The 22,611-nt window shown below is 40.2% G+C and overlaps 1 protein-coding gene across 5 annotated transcripts in view; it reads left to right on the top strand.

Annotated features, from left to right (window-relative positions):
• The first annotated feature begins 313 nt into the window (after positions 1-313).
• The window catches only part of FBXO16 (F-box protein 16), a 46,726-nt gene continuing 24,428 nt past the window's right edge, over positions 314-22,611 (top strand). The window contains exons 1-4 of one of the 5 annotated variants that reach the window (XM_036032034.1): positions 322-487; positions 4,495-4,629; positions 12,635-12,670; positions 22,388-22,594. In XM_036032034.1, the coding sequence (XP_035887927.1) occupies positions 4,531-4,629; positions 12,635-12,670; positions 22,388-22,594 (342 nt within the window). In that variant the 5' untranslated portion in view covers positions 322-487; positions 4,495-4,530. Of the gene's footprint in view, positions 488-4,494; positions 4,630-12,634; positions 12,671-22,387; positions 22,595-22,611 lie in introns of all 5 variants that reach the window. The other 4 variants (XM_036032036.1, XM_036032037.1, XM_036032035.1 and 1 more) reach the window with 4 other exon arrangements.

Here is a 22,611-nt window from a genome sequence, read left to right on the forward strand (position 1 = left end):
AACCAGTCCTGAATTCCTTTTCCTCCAACCCTCTTTTACCTGTTGGTCATTCTTAAAACCTGGATAAATGGAATTTATATTTCAGAAGCTCGGAGTGACCAGAGCAACATAATTTTGGGCATGCTCAGGAGGTTGGCCTGATTTGGAAAATAAATATGTCTTGAATGGGGGTTTTCAATGCTGCTTGTTTCAGGATTGGAGGCATCTTCGTCTTTGCATTATATTGGGAGACCACAGTTCCTCCCACCCTCTTGGCAATCTTTCATTATATCCGTGTGCCCAATTTTGGAGCCAGCCCTCCTGGATCTCCTGGCCAATCAAGAGACCACACACTGTTGCCTGAGAGACCCCGGATGCCAGCAAAAGGATTTATAGGTGGTGATTGGACTACAGGAAGCTAGAGGGTGGGGGCTGGGCAAAATCAAAGAAAAAGCAGCTATGGCAACACCAGCGTTTGAGGCTTGAAGAGGGAGTCGAGCTGAAAGAGGTGAGGCAGTGGGTAGTGCATGAAAAAGATGGAGACTCTCTTTTGAGAGCTCCACTGTCATCCTCCTGGGCCACTCGCAAGCCTTGTCAGTGCTGCAGGGGAATTACATTTTGCTCCGTTTCAACTGCAGATGCTTCATACAACATTAACAACCAACGAATATTTATATGCCTATCAAACACTAGGTCTTCTTATTGTATTGCAGTTTTTGCTTTCTAACTAGTTTACTATAAGATGGACCAGTATTTAAATCTAACCATACCCTAATGCCTGATACTTTCCTGATAATTATCTGAGGTTCCCTTCTCTAATGATGCTGCAGTGTACAATGAGTGAGTTGTGTGTCAGCAGAGAAACTCAATACTATTCTGCTCTGTAAACTCCAAATAAAAATCTAATAATCTTAAGTATATTCTCAGTGCGCAATTCCTGATGTTCTGAGTTTCATCCTACATTTCCACTGGTTTTAATCCTTAAACTGTCCTCTCCACTGTTTCATTCATTTGTTCCATTGATTTAACAAATATTTATCAAGCATCTATTATGTGGTATGAGATTAAGAGTCAGGTGAGCAGTCTCAGAAAATTACGTAAGCAAAGAAGCATCAGTGTTTTGTATTGATTTCTCTGAGGGATCTTCAGTTCAGTGTGTCTGGGTAGATAGTACATGAAGAGAGAGAGAGACAGATGAGGCTCAGAAGGTGGATGGAGATAAATTCATAATGGACCTAGACCTGCATGCTAAAGAGTGTGGATATTCTGTAGCCATTAGAGAGCCTCTCTAAGGGGTTTTGAATTTCACAGGGACATGATCAACCAACTGGTCTTAAAACAAAACAAGACAAAAACCTCGTAGGTAGAATGGTGGTTACCAGAGATGAGGAGTGGGGAGAGAATACATTAATAAAAGGGTACAAACTTTCAGTTATAAGATGAATAAGTTCTGGGGACTTAATGCACTACAGCATGGTGACTATATTAATAATAATAATATAACACATACTGACATTTGCTAAGGGAGTAGATCTCAAGTGTTCACCCACACACAAATAGTAACTATAGGAGATGATGGATATTGAATAGTTTGTTCATTTCACGATGTATACACATATCAAAACACCACCTGTATACTTTAAACATGTATAACTTTTATTTGTCAACAAAGAAAACTCTCTAGCAGTAAACTATAAGCTCCATTAAAGCAGAAACCCTTTTTTAAAAAGTATAGTTTATTGATTATGCTATTACAGTTGTCCCATTTTTTTTCTCCCCTTTATTCCCCTCCACCCTACAGCCCACTCCCACTAGCATTCCCCCTTTAGTTCATGTCCATGTGTTGTCCATATAAGTTCTTTGGTGTCTCCATTTCCTGTACTATTCTTAATCTCTCCCCCTGTTTGTTTTGTGCCTACCATTTCTGTAAAGCAGAAACTCTTACCTTTATATCCCCAACACAGGCCTAACAGGTCCTAAGCAAAGCTGGATAATGGTGACAGTGTGAAGAATGGCTTGGACATGGAATTAGAGATGTGTGGCCACTGGAACTTCTCCAGAAAACCCATCCTTGCTGTCAGCATGGAAATGGAACATGGAACTAGAAACACACATTTTGGGCTAAGGCCATAGGCCCTCTTTCTTCCTTTTTGTCCAAAGAAACATTAAAATAAAAGATAAACATTCAGGAACGGCCATTAGGAGGAAAGAGGTCACAGAAAAAGCAGCACCAAGTTTTATATGTGAAAGGAAGGGAAGACAGCTTGCATCGTCTTGTTGATGGAATGGGGGCAGTTATTTCTGTGTATGTTACATGAAAGTGCCTGTCTGTGCAGTAGCCCTGAGTGGCCCGTGCTGTGAACATGTGTGTGCATGCCGACACGCACACTGCCTGTCTTCTGGTGTGAAGGGAGGAGGGGAAAACTGTAAGAGGATAATGACAAAAGACGAGGTAGGGCACCCCCACCTTCATGCTTCAGCAGGACTATTCTACCAAGAGGGCTGTTTCTCCTAGCCTGACCCATCTCCTGAATACCAATTTTCCTCAAGTTGATTTAAAGAAAGCCTAGTTCAAATAATTTCTAGCTCTGAGGACCCAGGGAAAAAATGATAAAGCAACCAGTGCAGGGCCTTGGGGAGGCCCTAGGAAAATTCCTTTGTCCTAATTCAAAAATTTCGCTTGGCTTGTTTCCTGCACAAAGTGGGAAGAGAAAGAGTTTCTCCGCTTATAGCAGGAGTTTTTAACCTGTGGTAAGCAAAATTTTATGTTCATGTGCATTTTTCTAGTGAGAAGATTCATAGCTTTCATCACATTCTCAAAGAGTTATTTGGCCCTTGGAAAAAATTAAAACAATGAGTTTAATAAGAAAAAAGGTCAGACATAAATAAATAACAAAAAGAGAAATAAGAAGTTTTTAACTGGGCAGATCTAGACTCAGTGACCATGCTTTGTATTTATAATTTGCTTGCCCACATGTACTTTCATGGCTGCCAATTAATAATACTGCAATGAAATTATTTCTTATGCCTTTTGCAACTTAGCTAAATAAGTGTGACTTAGATAATTAGCTGTTAGGGGGCTGAGAAGAATGTGACGGCTGATCTGAGTCCCTTTATTCCAGTGGTCTGATGGCAGCAGGTATTGTCTGATGCAAGAAGGCATTGTCTAATGATGCCACTGAGGTTTTCAAATATTGGCTTTATCTTCAGCTGTAATTGAAACCTGAGACATACTATTATATGTCAAGTGAGAGCCTAGAAGATTTCAGATCTAGTGTTTGGGGGAATCCCATGTCAATCATAAACGAATGATTTTTTTTTTATTTTTAACTGTCCAATATTTGTTGCTGAAGAGTAATTTTTGGAGCCCATAGATCAGGCAGGCAAGGCCTGGTCCCCTCAGTCATCACCACTGCCTTTCAGTATGAACCCAGCTTTAGAGAGGAAGGACGGCAGAAACACCGAGGATGTGCATTGAAACCACCATCAACCTGCTTTAAGTGTTTTCCACCTTAAAATATTTGTCATGGCCTCAAGGACAGATATTGAGGCACCTGTGAATGATAAGCTCAAACCTACATGAGGTAAAAAAAAATTTTGGTTGTAAACACTGGAGTCTTGATAATGTAACCAAAAGAGGAAATTTATTGCAAGGATATCAGGGGGCTCACAAAATGGACAAGAAAAGACAAGAAATTTCTGAGGGATGAGGCCGCAGGAACAACTTAACAGAGCAGCAATGCTACTTTGAAGGACCACCCCAGCTGTAAAGTAAGGATAAGCCAGCATCCGTCCGGCTGACCTACCTCCGTTTCGTGACCACCTCTTGGCCAGGAAAGGGAAGGCCATCTTGATTAACCAACCCAGCAAATCTAGACAATGAGAGAAAAGTAACTCCTCATGGAAATTATAGTGCTTTAATAAAATGAAGGCAGACGTATACTGACCATTTAAAAACAGCATATTTCCCTCAGTAAACCCAAATCTGTCCGTCTCCTAAGGTGTGGTATTTTATATTATGTCATTCTACTTTTTAAATATGGTACCAAGGTAGAACCTTTGTTAGTTAGATGTCAGAAAGTTAAGAGAGGGGAAAGAAAGTCACGAGGGACAAGGGTGGAGTGTTTTATATTGCACTATGACTTTATAAATTGAATTACCTCTTATTTCTAGCCAATATGGTATGTTATTAACTAGAAGTGATTCTGGATTTCCCTCCATGGTCTAACAAAAATAGTGTTAAACAAACCTGGGTCTAATTTCCAGTGCCACCACTTACTGGCTGTATAATTTGGGGCAGAGTGTGTAGCTTAACTGAGCTTCATCTTCTGTATCTATATAATGACCTAAAATCCACCATCTCACCAGATTGTTAGGAACTTTAATTGAGCATACAAATAAAGTGCTTCCAGTAAACGTTCTTCCCCTCAATCCCTTCTCTCAACATACTAAAAGATTGTGTGGTATTAATGTATTCAGTATTCTGAAGATTATATGATTCATTTCTTCTGCTAGGTATAATTCTTCTCACAGAAGAATACCCAGTTACTCATGATGGCATTTGCACCTCCAAAAAGCATGGATGGTCCCAAAATGCAGACAAAGATGAGTACCTGGACACCCTTAAACCACCAGCTTTTGAATGACCAGGTGAGTGACCAGAGCTATTTTATCAGTTGCATCCATGCCTTAAAGGGAAGAAAAGGTATTAAAAGTTTGGTGATCAAAACATGAACAGCAGTTGTTTAGGATTGTGTAATGGAAGAAAAAATGAAGGATTTTTTTTTTCAAACATTTTTGAGTCCTTGCTATGTGGGCAAGGTTGGCAGTAAGCCGAGTCCCTACCTGCGATGAAAATGTCTTAGATTTGTTCTTTCCTCCACTCACGGCTCCTCTCTCTCGCTCTAAATATTTTTTTTTCTTCTGTCACTGGGTCTCTGCTGGAACCGCCAGGAATGAGAGAGGAGCAGGTGGTTTACAAGAAGTTCCCCCCAAAACAGGTTTTCTTGCTACTTTTGCAGTTACTAGATAATGCTGCACATTTAACCAACTCAATAAAATAAATAAACCACATCCCATTATTCACGTGACTCAGGTACTCCTAAGAATTTATTTCCAACCTGCATTCTGGGGAGGCACTAGTCAAATTCACCAACAAAGGATTGCAAGGGTGGGGAGCTGAATACCATGCTGGGGCATGAGACTGGCCAGCCTCTGGAGATTTCTGTTCCTTTTGCAGGTAGGATCAGAATTTACTAACTGGTCTGTGTGCTCCTGTTATCAGTCCGGTTGACTCCTGACCCACAGGCGTCTGAACTGTGGGGGTCCACTAATACATGGAATTTCGACTATGTGGGGGTCAGCATCCCTAAACCTCACGTTGTTCAAGGGTCAACTGTGCCTATAAAAGGACCACATCTACTTGGCAGTAAAATCAACATCAATAAAACCAATCTCTGCCCTGGCCAGAGCACTGCCCTGTACACCAAAAGGTTGAGGGTTCGATTCGCAGTCCGGGCACAAACGAGTACCTTGGTTGGGGATTTGATTTCCTGGTTGGGGAGCACACAGGGGGCAACCAATTGGTGTTTGTCTCTCACATCAGTATTTCCTGCCTTCCTCTCTCTCTCTCTCTAAAATCAGTAAACATATCCTCAGGTGAGGATTTGGAAAAAAAAAAAACCAAAAAAAAAAACGACCTCATTATCTTGCTCCTACACACTAGTTCCTTCCTCTGGTGAAGCACCAAGTTCCACTTCCCACTAAGTCACTTAAACCAGATGACTTCCTTCTCTCTGTTGGGTCTGGAATTTGGTTTCCCCCAAATTACAAGTTAATAACTTAGCCTGTTACTTATGGCACAAAAGATACTATAGTCTCACAGTAAAAGACACGAGATTCTTGGATCAGAGACAAAGAACTTCATTGTTCACAGTGCAGCAAACCGTACGAGCATCATGTTTGTGTTGGTTCTCCTTGCCTGCCTGTCCACCAGGAGTGATGCAGGGGGCCCAGATAAATACTGTGCAAACCATGGGTTTGTGCCACAGTGGAGGAACATGAGCCCAGAGAATCCACTGCTTCCATAGTGAATAATAAACAAGCCTGCTCTTCATCCCAAGGGGAAATAGTACCTCGTTGCTCAAGGTTGCCTTACTGCAAACAAAACTTGGAGAAATGGTGGTCAGGGCCTTGCATTCTTGGTATTCCAAGAGCTTTCAGAGTGTGAGAGGCCCAGGGAGCAGTGTCAGCCAGCACCCCCTCACCTCCATATCCAATTCATTTTCAAGTTCTAGGAGCCTTCCTCTGGGCTCCTTTTCTCCATTTCTCCAGCTCCACATTCTCAGTTCACACCCTCATCACCCTTTGCCTGGTGCATTTCAGTAACCCCCAACAGGTTTTGCTGCCTTTATCTCTACTAATCTATCCCCTGTTTTGGTTCATAATGATATTTCTAAAATACTAATCTAATTCTATTATGTAAAACCAATAGTAGGCCCTACTCCGAAGAGTAAATTCCAGACTCCTGTGCACAGCATTGAGGAACCTCCCAGTTCCAACCCCTGCTTCCAACACTGCTGCCTGTCATCCTATATCCAGGACAACTAAGTGGACTGCAGATGAACCATCTCCCTCACACCTCCACACCTTTGCACGTGCTCTTCTCATCACCTCCTAGAAGAGTCAATTCAAATATCATATTTTCTGGGAAACCTCCTCCTGCTTGCTTTTCCTTGTTCTCATCACTTTTGGCTGGCCTTCCTACTCAACTCTAATGTGTTGAGTTGAGATTGTCTTTTTTTCTCTGCCTCCAGTGCTGAAACACGAGACATGGAGTCATCCTGGGACCTCCCTCCACTGACTCTCAGCTTCTTGTCCCTACAGCCCTCCTTCCTTGGCCTGGATTTGGCCCTTTGCTCTCTGAACCTAACAGATACGTTCATCAATCTGGCAAAGCTGGAGCACCAATCCTGACCCCTCCTACTTAGTACTTTCCTATTTCTATTCCTCTGATGGGTAACATGAGCAGTTTGGGGAGTGAGACAGAGGAGCCAGGATAGTGACCAGAATAATGAGAAATAAAAGGGAGGGGGAGACTGAAAAGGGAAATGATAAAGGAAGGAAAAGAAAAATAAGAAATAGAAAAGGAAGGACCAGGAGAAAAAAAGGAAAGGGGGGAAGAGAGAGAGAGAAAGAAAGAGAGAGCGAGTGCGCCCAGCGTTCATCTAGCCCTGAACAACATGGGTCTATTGAAAGTCTTTTTTATTCATCTCGACAATTATTTGTTCATCACCTGTTTGCAGTGTTCTTAGCTCTCCAACAGTTTATATAACGACTTCTCTGCTCGCCTCCCACACACCCAGAACTTTAGTGTTTAGTTTTGAAATCTGTTTTCCTATGGAATGAATGGTGAAGATTTTACATACGAGTGCAAAAGTGACTCAAATTGAAATACATATTCATTGGATGCCTTGCTTTTCAGAAGTTTTCTTTAGAAAATTAGAAGTCTTAAGTAATTCAGGAACTGTGGAGGAAAAAAGGTCTTAATTGCCTGATGGCCTGTTTGTTGTAGATTGGGTCGCTAGAGAAGCAGCCCCTGAGATAGGCATGTAGGGTGTTCACTGGGGAGGCGCTGGGGACCAGCACTGGGAGGGGCAGGGAGCAGAGGAGGGGGCAGGGAAGGAAGCGGAGGGGAGGGGCGGAGGTTTGGGGCAGAGGAAGAAGCTGGGCTGTGATGCACTCTCAATAAGGCCTCCACTGGCCGGGTAGCCACCCTGAAAGTCCTGGACAAGGCAGATCTCCCAAGCTCATGGCTGCCGGCCAGGTCTCACAGCAGGTGGGGGAATAAATAAGTCCTTTAGTCCCACCAGGGGTTCTGAGCAGTGTGTTACAGCAAGTGTTGCATTGTCTTAATCTTGGTTCTTGATTAGCTTTTGTCAAATTGAATAATTTCTGAGATAATATTTATTTTGTTGTTCAGACCTCCCATTTTATTCCAAAAAAAATTTTTTTTGGTTTAGTTAGGTTCTAGTTTGGAGTAGCATTATTTTTAAAAATCTTCACTTGTATATAAATGTAAATAGACATGCATATAGAGTTCGTGTATGCAAATACCAAACTCCCAATGGTGGTTTCACTCAGAGTTGAGCGGCACTGGGAGAAGTGGGCCTGTTAGAAGAGAGCTTTCATTCTTTTTACTTTTCACAGGGCATTAAGATTTCAAATTTTAAAACAATTTAAAAAATAAATATAAATACAAGTAAACAAAGAATAACTTTGGGAATTGAACATTCTGTTTCTAAATCAGCTGTTACAGTAATTTCCTAAGTGACTGGAGGAGGTCACCTACCTTCTCTAGTCTTTTACTACATTCCTTCATGAAGTGAGTAGGTTGGATCATATGACTCTGAAGGCCCCTTTCACATCTAACATTCTGGCTGAGTGAAAGGGACTAACAACAGGTGCCGAGGATACAGCTGGTCTGAATGTGTCCAGACAATAATTTCAAGGGGTTTTCCACACTTCTAAAACAGGGCTTTGTCACCACCGATCAGTGTAATTTTGATGTCCTGCTTTTTTTGTTTTTGTTTTAATTTTCTTCTATTTTGTAGTAAAACGTGAAATATTTAACTATTCCAGACTAAAATAAGAGTCACAGGATTTTTAACATCATTGCAGGCTTTAAGCAGAAAGATTGAATTGAAATTCAGATGCCTAAAAAAAAACCCAGCATCATTAGCATTAGGTAAATATCATGAATTTCAAAATAATTCAAGTATTGTGAATTTTGAGAGGAGGAATGTTTTGACCATCTAGTGTCTGAATTGAAAGTAACCAACATTTTTTTTCAAGTATGGTTCACAGATGTAGTACAGTACATGTTAAAAGGGTGTACTGAGAAGGAGCATTTTGTTACCATCAATCAATCATCATTTAGGAGCCTCTGTCTTACTCCTAAATTGTAATAATGTGGCTTAGTGAAATATGTAACTGCAGTGTCGATAGACTGAAATGACAACGTAGGATTTTGATTTAACAGCACACCCTGAATAAACAGTGTTATAAACATTCTGCAAGGAAAGAAGATCCATTTTTATATTTCCATTTTGAATCGATATTTTGTTTTCCAACTCTTTATGGCGAAGAACATGATTGCAAATCTTTGAAATGAAGACTTGCTCCAAACCATAGAAGACTCTAACTGAGGACCTGACAATTAAATAATTTGTCCCAAATTGTATTTCTCATCAAAGATAGAATCAGAACCAGATCTGAGCTCATTTGGTGTTTCCCCTCCCCCTTCACTCCTGTCAGCTTCTACTTGGGTCTAGATGCCTTGTGATAAAGAACCAGATGTGCTTGGACCCTGCTTAGACTTGATCACTGGTCCTTTAAAGACTATTGTTTTAGCCTGAATAACATTCCTGAACAAAAAGCATTCATTTGAGCAAAGGGATTGCAATCCGACAGAGACAGATTCAGGTAGCAGCCCAAACTGCACTCTGGAGAGAGCAAGGAAAGGCAGGATTTATGAAGACAAAACCCACAAAATGTAATTCTTTCATGCAAATGAAGGAGTGCTAGCTAGGTTAACAAGGACTGATTAGTGCCAGTATACAAATGAGGAAGACAGGAACTACTAGGAAGTAAGTAAAGTCCATATGTGTCCATGTAGCAGTTACTCTAGGTGTTTGTGGCTCAGCCTTGAGCTAAATTTAGCAACAGGCTTGCAACTTAATGCACCTCTGAGACTTGAGGCGCAAGATGTTCATAGGCCCCACATGTTCATAGGCCCCACTTCCTTAATAATCTTCTGACTCTATTTTAAGTGACTCTTGTAGCAATATTTATTCCATTATTATTCGGACTCTGCTTAGACTTGGTGGTTGGCCCTCTAAAAACGGTTGTTTTAGCTTGACTAACACTCCCCACCTCCCACCCTACTCCTCTCCTGCTACTTCTTGCTGATTCTCCTCGCCCCTTCAAGTCAGTGCCCCTTTGTTTCCAATGCTCCGTGTTGTCCTTGGCCACCATCATGGTTGTCCCATCCTCCTTTTGAAAGGAGATTGTGCTCTTGGGGTCTACCCTTTTCTTCTCCCACTGTAAAGCCAAAGCCCGCTGGGCTGGAGGTCAGGATGGGGAAGGCCCTGTTTCTAGTGAGGAACCAAGTGAGTTGAACTGAACAGTCTGGAACCAGTGCTTTCTTAAAAGCTATAAATGTAACCCCTTTGGGCCTCTGGTTAACCTCTCTAAAACAAGGAAATTGAGCAAAAAGATCTTTAGGATTTCTCTGAGTGCTAAGATTCTATGACCTTTGAAGCTTTGTTGTTGTTGTTATTGAATCAGCAGGTATTTTGGGGGCTCCTGTCACAGAACCGGTGGAGGAAGTAGAGGAAGTGGTTGTAATCTGCATGGGAAGATAAAATGAATGGGAACAACTAGAGAGCCACAGCGAACCCTCCGGAGGCCAAATGCAACACGCACTCTAAGTGGAGTACGAGTTGGGAGGAGCTAGGTGACTGGGCATCGGGAAAGTGGTGGTGCGGACAACTCGGTTTGGGTGGCAGGTGACTGATTGGCTTCGGTTAGGTAAAGGAGAAGAATTCAGAAAATACTCGAATCCAAATTTTTGAATCTTCTGTTCTTTAGGTTCTCTTCTATTTTTATCTAAAAATTCTGAATTTATCTGTTGCTGTTATTTAGGGTCCTGGTAGCTCAGGTGGCAGCTAATTAGTGGGGAGGAGAGAAGGGCGTTCTTTTTCTTCTTCAGTGTACAAAGAGTGTCTACCTGTGATGGATGAGATTCCTGGCCAAAAGCAAAACTGACATTTCGCTCGTTTTAAGTTTGGCGTTGAACCAATTATCTCAATCCCCGTTTTGTATGCCCTTTGAAACTAGGGTTTGAGAGTCTAAAAACGGAAGGAAAGCACGATCTGTTACAAGCACAAAGCCAGCTCCTCATCCTTCTCCACAAAAAGGGAAAAAATAGGCCTGAGTTTCTCTTCAAGTAGGAACATTTTTCAGTGCTAGAGAATTTAGGGAGTGCTAGGAGGAAGGGGTTCCAATTTTTTAAAAAATTTCAATCATTTTTTATTTTTATTTACAGTTGACATGTGATGTTATATTAGTTTTAGATGTACACCCCAGTGATTAGACATTACTAAGTGATCGTCCTGATAAATCTTGTACCCATCTGACCCCACACATAGTTATTAGAACACTGTTGACTATGTTCCCTCTGCTGTGCTTTACATTCCTATAACTATTCTGCAACAATCCTTTCATCTTTTTTACCCGTCCCCCCAACCCCCCTCCCATCTGGCAACCATCAACATGATTCCAATTGTGAAAGCTGACAGGTTGCATGTGTGGGAGTGAGAGACATTTACATCTGCTCATTACTTTCTCTTGCTTCCTCTCTCCATAGTTCCCTCCCCTGCCAAACATTCTCACATTAGTTTTCCCTTCCTCACTCATTCAAATACACCTATGACTCATGCTCAGAAAAACACCTCAGGACCAATGGGTCAATAACTCATGTGTACCAGTATATCCATAAAGATTATCATTGTCACATTCAGTGCCACATTCATTTAATCCAGCAAACACGAATACCTGTGACATACTGTGTACAACACTCTACACTGGAGATGGAAAGATGAATAAGACATTCTGTTCTAAATAGTAAATAACAAACCTATACAGATAAAGGCTGAGTTGTAAGTCCAAAGGTACACATACAAACATTTCTGATCCTACAAACATGTAAGTATATGTATAGCCACTGATATGTGTATGTACTGAAATATAAAAACAGCTGCTCAGCCCTGGCTGGTGTAGCTCAGTGGACTGAGCACAGGCTGTGAACCAAAGGGTTGCTGGTTCAATTCCCAGTCAGGGCACCTGCCTGGGTTGCGGGCCAGGTCCCTCAGTGGGGGCCACATGAGGAGCAACCACACATCGATGTTTCTCTCCCTATCTTTCTCCCTGTCTCCCCCTCTCTCTAAGAGTAAATAAATAAAACCTTTAAAAAAACATATCCATTAAAAAGAAAGAGCTGCTCATTCATAAATTCACAAGTTCTAAAACTATTAATACTGAAATATTTGGAGGGAGGATCTCCATTTCCTGTTTTTTCTTTGTCAGTTTTTCCACCTCCTTTCAAATTCTAAAATTGATTTCACTTTAGAATTTCATTCTTTTCTTATTTCTTGCCTTGAAAACATTATTACTTCTGCCCTGGCAGGGTGGCTCAGTTGGTTGGAGCCTTGTCCTCTGCACCATTGGGTTGCAGGTTCAGCCCCCGGTCGGGGCTCATAGGGGAGGCAACCAATCAATGTTGCTCTCTCACATCAACGTTTCTCTCTCTCTGCCTTTCTCTCTCTCTCTCTAAAATCAATAAACATATCCTAGGGTGAGGATTAAAAAATGATTACTTCTTTAAGATGAATTATTCCACATGTAGGAACTGAGAGAAAAGATACCTTGCCCAAATTAAAAATAAATACCTCCTCAGGAATTAAATAAATCCCTTTATACTCAGTGGACATAATGAAAAGACTACTTATTTATTGATAGTACTTTAATGATGTCTTTCTTGTAATGGGTATTTTAGACCATGAATTATGAAATTATTCTGTTTTTTTTATTGTAGGTATTTGAAGAAAGAAGAGCTCTGCTTGGAAAATGGGTAACCATTTAAAATATACTTACTTCTATATTTGAAGCAGACAGAATATTCTTGCTCCTGTATTATGTTGTGTTACCATAGAGCCCAAAGAATTCAGCTTGGATATAAGGCAATCCATGATGATTGCTCATAGCCTGAGAAGTTTGGTACTTTCTGTATCAGTTACAGTTATGAGGAAAACGGAAAATATACCAGTTATTTTAACAGACACAATTAAACTTAATAAATAGCACTGGTTGGACACATACTGGAAAATGGAAAAGAGAGCACCGAGGTGCCGTGGAGATGGCACTGCAGGAAGTAGCTGCTTCCAGCTTTGTTGACACCTCAGGAGCTCAGAGAAAGGACCTCGTGGAGTTGGGACCAGCCCTGGGCAAGGGTTGGGGGCAGATTTCTGAGGGATAAAGTAGACAGCAGCCAGCTGATTCCTACATATCTGAGGGAGTGAGGAAAAGATTAGACACCGGAATCAATCGTTACCGCCCAGGAGAAGAGTTAGGGTGATGCTGCCAGGGTCAGCAAGGAAACAGAGGAGTGAGGCTCTTCTACCTCAGTTTCCCTCTAATACCACCCTCTCCATTGGCAACATTTAATAGGGAGTCAGCTGTCAAAGGGGAAATATGGTTTATAAAGACTCAGCCTTCTAAGCTCACAAAGTAGAAGACAGGAAGGTGAGTTTGGATGTGAGATGCAAGAGCTTACTAACCAGCACAGTTCATCCATTGGCTACTTAGCATCCATGTACACCGTTAGACATATGCTTCAGATTGTTACAGCAACAACTGTACATTGTATTTAAGAAGGTACAACTACCCTTTATACAAATGAGGACTTTCTTACTCTTTCCTTAAAGGAGACACAGAGTACCCATGGTCATTACCCACCCTTGTGTGAGGATTAAAGTATCCACCTCTGGCCGATGTTCATTACTTGTCAAATCACTCTACAGTCCTGTCTAATAGTCTCTATCACCCAGGAGAGTTGAAAACATGTGGTCATGCAAAAACTTTTACACAGATGTGCATAGCAGCATTATTCATAATAGTCAAAAAGTATAAACACCCAAATATCCATCAACTTATGAATGAATAAGCAAAAAGTGGTATATCCATATAGTGGAATATCATTCAGCCTTTAAAAAGAAGGAAATTCTGATACAAGCTACAATATGAAACTTGAAGGTGTTGCGCTAAATGAAATAAGCCAGACACAAAAGGACAAATCTGGTTGTACGATTCCACTTATTTGAGTACCTAGAGTGGTCAGATTCATAGAGACAGAACATATAATAGAGGTTACCAAAGGGTGGGGTGTCATTGTTTAATGTTTACAGAGTTTCACTTTGAGATGAAAAAGCTCTGGAGATGGATAGTGGTGATGGTTGCACAACAATGTGAATGTACTTAATGCTCCTAAACTTTACACTTAAGAATGGCTAAAACGGTAAATTTTATGTTATATGTATTTTACCAAAATTTTAAAAAGCAAGGGTAAGAAATAACAGTGAAGCACCGATACATGGCACAACGTGGACGAACCTTGAAAACAGTATGCCAAGTGAGAGAAACCAGATACAGAGGCCCCACAGTATATGATTCCACTTATTGGAAGTGACCGGAGTAGGCAAATCAATATTGACAGGAAACAGATGAGTGGTTTCCAGGGGCTGGAGGAAAAGAGGAAGAGGGGTTGACTGTGATTGGTACACAGTTTCTTTTTCCAGGCAATGAATGTGTTCTAGAATTAAAAAATAATGGCTACACAAGCTTGTGAATATACTGAAAACTACTGAATTGTACACTCAACATGCTGAATGTTATGGCATGTGAATTATATCTTAATTTTAAAAATAAATGAGGATTCCTTTAAAAAACTATACTTGGATTTCTTTAACTCCTGATGTATGTAATAAATTTGAAATAGTCCATCTTTAAGGCATACAGCGCCTTCTTCCCTATGGGACCATCTTTGACTCAGGATATAACTCCTTTCCTATGAGTTACTGACTCATTTTCCTAAGTGTCTTAATGCGTTCAGGCTGCTAGAACAAAAGACATAGGCTTATGAACAACAGAAGTGAATTTCTCATCGTTCTAAAACTTAGGAAGTCAAAGATCAGGGCACTGGCAGATTTGGTGTCTTGTGAGATCCCATTCCTGGTTCGTAGATGACTGTCTTTTCACAGTAGCCTTATGTGGCTGAAGGGGGCAGGGGGGTCTTACAAGGGCACTAACCCCATTCATGAGGCCTCCACCCTCATGACCTCATCACCTCCTAACGTCCCCACCTCCCAATACCACTGCCTTGGTTAGGTTTCAACATATGAATTTTGGGGGGAGGACATAAACATTCAGTCCGTTGCACTAAGACTAACATAAAACACTATTTCTTACTATTTCTGTTTATCTTAGTTGGTCACCAGTTCTTTTCTGTGGTGGTCTACAAGCTTCAGTCTAAAGATATTTATTAACCTCAGAAAAATAAATGATGTCTCCGGAAGGATTCACAAGAAAAGGGGCAACATTGGTTTCCTTCGGGGTAGAGAACTGTAATCTCTCACAGGGTGGAAGAGATTCTTTTCTGAATAGCTTTTCATATCTTTTGATATTTTTATGCATGTGAAAGTATTACCTATTCAAAATAATAATGAACTTTACAAAATAAATTTAGTAAAAATACAAAAAATTTCAAATCTAGCTGAGTTTTTCTCATATTCTAGATATGTTTTAAAAATATTTTTATTTATTGATTTTTAGAGACAGGAAGGAAGAGAGAAATTTGTTTTTCCAATTATTTATGCATTCATTGGTTGATTCTTGTATGTGTCTTGACAGGGGATTGAACCCACAACCTTGGTGTATCAGAACAGTGCTCTAACCAACTAAGCTGTGTAGCCAGGCCTATATATGTTTTTAAAGTAGATTTGCATCTGTTACCAGCAACTTAAAAAGAGACTATGTAGAATGACTATGTATGCACCAGCTATCATTCCACTTACTATCAGTGGAAATCTCTAAATTAATATAACCAGGGCTGATGTTCAGCCAGTATTTGGTGTGGCTGATCAGCTTCTGTTTTGATTGATTAATGGCACTTCATTAGCTCAGTAGCTAGCATGCTCAGTAGCTGTCAGTAGCTAGCTCACTAGCATGCCCTTCAGTAGCTCAGCTGGTAGAGCGGAGGACTGTAGGCTATGTCTGTGTGATTGATTAATAGCATTGCCAATTATTACACATTTTAAATATTACCCTGGATAAAGTCTTCAAACATTTTAAAAGATCTTATTTCTTCTTTTCTTTTTACCATAACTAGTAGAAATATACATTTTAAAAGATCACTAATTATCTTTCTTCTTCAATAGAGTCATCTGCCATGGGCAGACATGGTCCTTTCATGCTCTTTGTTGTCCATTCTTGATACCACCAGGCACTTAATACATATTATGTAAATTAGTAAATGATACTCACTGCTTTTTCTCTTTTGCCCAAGAACAAACCTACTCTTTAAATTCCCTAGATCATGTAGACTTTTTTGTTTGTGTGTTTTGTGAACACCTAAGAGATTAACATAAGAAATACATTTTCAAAAAAAAATATATTTTCCATCTCCCTAATTTTCAACATTTCCTTCTCTACTGAATCCCTCCCATTGGCACCAACACGTTCCCTAACCTAACCCTCTCCCATGTTTTTTTTTAAAAAAAGGACAGCCTGGCTGGCATGGCTCAGTGGATTGAGTGCAGGCTGCGAACCAAAGTGTCGCAGGTTCGATTCCCAGCCAGGGTACATGCCTGGATTGCAGGCCATGACCCCCAGCAACCACACATTGATGTTTCTCTCTCTCTCTTTCTCCCTCCCTTCCCTCTCTAAAAATAAATAAATAAAATCTTAAAAAAAAAGAAAAGTGAAAATTAAAAAAAAAAGACAAAGGAGAAAAAAGAAGCAGAAATGAGCTTTCATTCCCCACTCATAATCTGCCCTGTGTTTCTTTTCCCTAACACAAAATCTCTGGAGCCAGTCACACCCTGTACGATCCCACCCCCCGTCTCCTCACCAAAAACCCTTGCCTGTCCATTCAAACCTCAGTGCCCAAAGCACCCCATAAAAAATACATTTTCTAAAAAAGAAAGGAAAAATAAGGATACCAATTTTTCTGTTTTACTTAGCATTACTTGGGATTTTCATTGTAAGGATCAAGTATTGGTTTTAAAGCTCGATCTAGTATTAGGAGTAAAGTCATTTTAAAAAGCAATTTGGACATTGTAAGGTAAGATGTAATATGAAACCTATTTAAGATAGACAATCCAAAAGTATTTTCTATTTGACCGTAGAAAGTCATTTTTGTTTGTACATTTGCACGTGATCCTGTCTGATGTTCTGAACAGTAACAAACAGAACAACTGAGAGAAACTGAAAAGCTCTTCTACTTTTTCGGTCCTGTGCTACTACTTGCTCCCTTATCTCAAACTTCTGCCATTCAGTCTGTTAGAAAGGATGGCCTACTGTAGTATTTTAGTTGAAAAGAAAGCATCTCACATTTTCCCCAGCTTCTATGTTGTTAACAGAAATAACAGTAATATTATAAAGAATTTTACCTGGCTGGCGTAGCTCAGTGGATTGAGCGCGGGCTGGGAACCAAAGTGTCCCAGGTTCGATTCCCAGCCAGGGTACATTCCTGGGTTGCAGGCCATAACCCCCAGCAACAGCACATTGATGTTTCTCTCTCTCTCTCTCTCTCTCTCTCTCTCTCTCTCTCTCCCCCCTTCCTTCCCTCCCTAAAAATAAATAAAATCTTAAAAAAAAAAGAATTTTAAAAAAGTAGATGGCGTTACTTTTAACTTGCTGGAAACAAACATAATAATAATTAAAAGTCAAAAGAGAGGCTGCTGCCCAGTTCGAATTGCCGTATGATCAAATAAACTCTTGAAAAAAATTTAAACGTGCCTCCATTTACCTTTTAACAAGAATACCAGCAGTGCTACTTCCTAGGATTGCCCTTGTGAGAGGAAATGAAGATTTAAATGGGGAGGACCCAGGAGCAGAGCACCTGGTACATCTCAGGGACCCTGGGAGGTATTTTATTGACCCCATTTTAGAGTTGTCCAGACCGAACCTCAGAGGTGGCATCACCTGCCCAAGGAACACTGGAGGCTGTGGCATCCTTCCAAGCACCCCCAGCCTATGGCACTCACCTGTCCCTCCCAATTGGGAGATCACTGCCCTGAAAGAAACCTGTGCAGGCCTGCCCCTAGATGCAGAGGAAGCTGGAAAATGGAATTCTGTTCCAGGACCTTCCATTCAGAGCCCTCAGCACCTGTCTCAGTGAGTGCTGAGCGAAGTTCCCTCTGTTCTAAAAGGAAGGAGCTGGGAAAGTGTGACATTTGCTCCATGCCAATTGGAGACCCATGGTTCTGCAGCTGTTATCTCACCAGGAGGAAGCCATCTGACACAGCTGAGGCCGTCACAGGGCTGGAGGAGAGAAGAATTTGGTCCTGAGTGGAGATGACAGAGATGAAATAACCCACCCCTAGACCTCCACCCCATAGCTTGGACTTCCCTTTTATTTCTTTTGCCTTTTTGGATTTAAAAAAGAGAGAAATGGGAAAATATTTTGTGAATTGTAATATCTAGGAGATACAGAGTTCCTAAAAAATCAATAAGAAAAATGCAAATACCCATGCAGAATAGTGGGCCAATAGAAGAATGAGAAATATACAAAAATACACATATGGCCAATAAACATACAAGTGATGCTCTAGTTCACTAAAATTAGAGAAATACAAATTAAACCATGAGATTCCCAATTCCTTCCTTTGTCTGTGTGGCAGAAATTAAAGAGACAGATAATACCCAAAGTGAAGTTCAGTGGTGAATAGGAGGGTCTGCAAATACAACTGGGCATACACAACTGGAGGGAATAAAAATGGTAAAGACATTTAAAAAACAGTTTGACAGGCTCTGTCAAATTTTTAAATGAAATTATCCTTTGAACCTGCAGTTCCACTTCCATTTTTCTGTCTAGAGGAATGTTCATATGGGACAGGAGAAGGCACGTTCCAGGACATTGCAGGGTTTTGTTTTGTTCTGTTCTTGTTATCGGAAATAACCTAAATGGTATTGGCAGTAAAATAAGTAAATAGATCATCACATACCCATCTTACCAAGAATGAATGAGAAGACAATATGATCTGGAGTTCATTAGATATCGGGATATTTATGGCTGTATTTTGCCTTTAAAACTGTGTAGTATTCTACAGAATAGGCATATGCTAATTTATCTAACCACTTCCCCATTGCTGGGTATGCGTGTATGTCAATGCATAGAAATTCGCAAACATCAAATTGTGAACTGTGCTTATTTTCAGGGAATGGAGTGATATCTGATGGGGAGGAGTAGTTAGAGAGGATGTTCATGTTTGATTATATTCCTACATTTTTGAAACTTTTAAAACAAGAGTGTATTCATACTCTAATTGTGATACTAAGTTTTTGACAATAGGACTCAAATTCAATCAGAGTAAGATAAAAAATAAGCAAAAAATAACAAGGCTCCCTCTTTGCCTTGTCCCACCCTCCCCGTGAACTTTGCCTTGCCACCCAGTGTGAGACAAACGGACCATCGTCCCAGCACCTTCCCTCACTTACTGAAACTGCAACAAGAACCTCGTGCTACTGTTCCCACTCCTCTGAAAGTAGGATTTTCACAATTCTGTTGAGTCGAGAAAGCCCTTTAAGCAGGCATTAAAATAATGATAAAATATAATTATAAATATGATTTAATGTGACATAACATAAGATAACGTAAGAAATGAACTGTGAAGCGAGGTACCGTAAATGATACCAGGGTAGGAAAATGGCCCTCATTGCTCCCCAGTCTCACACATTGGATCGATGACGACTATTGTTACAGGTATTTCTACTTGAGAGGTGATGCAAAGATATGAGAGATTATCGAATTCCTGGACAGTTAAACCTTCCACGGATTATTTGCTTTTTGGATTATTCCTAGTACCAAAAGGGGATTTCCCCCAACTGTTAAGCATTACTCTGAGTCATCACTTTCAATTGGTAGGAGTTCAAGGAATGCAAATTCATTTTCTTTCTAAACAAACACAGTTAGAAAGGAAAATTCCTTGAGGCAAAGAACACCTACGAAAGCCAAATTTCAATTACCTTGGACCTTTGTAATCAGGGAAAGGAGAAACCCACGTAATTTTCCTTTAGCTTCTAAAGAAAAACGTTTGTTTTCTCTTATAGATTTCTTCAGTATTTTATAACCCCATAAAACACTGTTCTTTTATATTCACCTAAAATCACTCCTTCAGCTTGAGCCCGTGCTCTTCTGGTGGACATCAGTGAAAGTAGCTGAGAAAACCGCAGCCTTTCTCGATGTAGTGCCCGTTCTTGTCAGTGTACAAACTTGGTAATTTCATGCTTTTTAATTTAATTGTTTACATTTATTTCCATTTTATATTGATTTGACCTACATACTTACTATTTTTAAATTCACTATGATAGTTTATTTTAATGGCTGCCATGTCTACAATGAGTCAGGCACTCTAGCAGGAATTTTACACGTATATTATTTATTTACTCTTCACAACAACCCTGCAATGTAGACATAGTTATTCTTTTTTTTTTTTAAAGAAATTGGTTAGGATATTTTAGAAGCTATACATTTTCTTTTTTTTATTTGTTTATTTTTAGAGGGGAAGGGAGGGAGATAGACAGAGAGAGAGAGAAACATCAATGTGCGGTTGCTGGGGGTTATGGCCTGCAACCCAGGCATGTACCCTGGCTGGGAATCGAACCTGGGACACTTTGGTTCCCAGTCCGCGCTCAATCCACTGAGCTATACCAGCCAGGGCAATATAATTATTCTTAATGTATAAATGAGGAAATTGAGACTGAGAGAGGTTGTTAGTGGGTGAATTGGGATTTAGTCATTTATTTCTAATGAGTATTAGAAATAACGGTCTCATTCCCAAATCCACCATCAGCCTAACACCGCACTTTCTTTTCTCCTGTTGGTATGTTACAGTTTGCTTAGCTGATCCCCTGATGTTAGGCATTCTCAGTTATTTCTGATTTCTCGCAGTCATAATAACATCTCAGGAAAATTGTTTTGTAACTAACCATAATTATCCTGTGTCCCTATGAAGCTCAGTGTCTACGGAGCCACATGGCATGGCCTAAAAATGATTTAAAAAATAAATTTCCATTTTCATTTTGTTTCTCAAAGGAAAATATTACAGAGGATCCAGTTCAAAACTTTTAATGCTTCTCAGAGCGCCTCCCTTTATTCCCAGTTCTCTCACACACTGTAAGTGCTATCTAGGCAATGACGGCCTGAACCCCCAAACACCCCATAAGCCAAAACCCTGAAGCTCTTCTGTCTCCTACCCTTGGCTGTTTCTTTCACAGATCACTGCATCCTCTGGGGCCTGTTCCTTCCCTGATCTTAGACATTCTATTCTGGCTTCTCTCTGTTCATTCTAATAATCCATCCTGAAAGGAAAGAAGTTGGAGATAAGAATTATGCAGAAACAGGGATAGCACAAACCAGGAAACATTTACACGAGTGAATACATGAAACATGAATACATTTTATTCACTTATTTGTAAGTTAATTTTTTTTGGTATTTTTATCATTTTAGAGTTTTTTCCCTTTTAAATTATACTCTCCCAAGTGAGATTTGTGGGTCATCAAATAGATTTATAATAGTGATCAGTTTTAATTAAGAAGTATTCCTACTAATTAAAAGAAATACATTGTATGACTATAATGAAGTTGACTTTCAGGCTTATACAAAATACATTTTCATTTTATATGCCTTTTTAGGGAGTCAGTGTGTAACTAAAGTCCATTGTAAAATTCTGATTACTTTATAATAACTGTAATAAATATCTACATGTGAAATGCAATAATATACAAAATACAAGTAGCCCCAAACTTCCCTATTTTCTCTAATGGGCAAAAGAATGTAAGAGAGATTTAGATTTCAGTCAAGTGGCTTATTCAGCTGGGAGGTGTCCCCATAGAGCCTTTCTTTGGGTTTTGGCCAACCCTCAAGTTCTTACCTTTGATCAGCCACTGATGTTTGGACTGACTGAGGTTATCTCTGGGGGAAACTGGGAAGTAACCAAAGCTTGGTGGGCCCCTGATTACTTTGGCATCTATTTCTTGTTTCTGCAAGTCTTTTTATCCAGGTCTTCCTGTTGATATTTTGTCTCCAGTCACATCAATCACTTACAAATTAGTGGGATTTTGACCCAATAGATGCTCCTTCTCAGGGATATTTGTAGGTAATACTGCATTTCCAACTGTGAACACAAAGGTTTGCTTCTGGTCTTTGAGCTGGTTGGTACACGACGCTTCGGGAGGAGAGAAGCTGCCCCGGCACCTTCTTTTGATGTATTTTACAAATCTGTGTTCTCTCAGTTTATGATATGGCCTGCTCCCAACTTGCTGTTCTAATTAACTGCAAGTGCATGCTGCACATACTCAGATCTTGCTCAGATTCACGCAGATAAGTGTGAGAAAGGGCATGTAGGTGGCAAAACGTGGAATTCACTAATTAGGGAAAGAAATACATGCCATTCATTAGGAATAAATTACACAACTCACTTTCTGTACCACTTTTATCTCTTCTTGGTAACGAATCTCTGGTATCAGATTAAATCTGGAGCTTTTTCTTTTGCCTTTTTTTTTTTCCAGTTTGACAAATGGACAGACTCTCAAAGGAGAAGAATCCTGACGGGCCTGTTCGAACGCTGCTCCCTGTCACAGCAAAAGTTCTGCTGTCGAAAGCTTCAGGAAAAAATTCCAGCAGAAGCGCTGGATTTTACTACCAAGCTTCCAAGGGTGTTATCCTTATACATCTTTTCTTTCCTGGACCCCCGAAGCCTTTGTCGTTGTGCACAGGTAAAGGCAAAGAAGCA

This window comes from Phyllostomus discolor, chromosome 8, assembly GCF_004126475.2.
Source record: "Phyllostomus discolor isolate MPI-MPIP mPhyDis1 chromosome 8, mPhyDis1.pri.v3, whole genome shotgun sequence".
Taxonomy (NCBI): Eukaryota; Metazoa; Chordata; class Mammalia; order Chiroptera; family Phyllostomidae; genus Phyllostomus; species Phyllostomus discolor.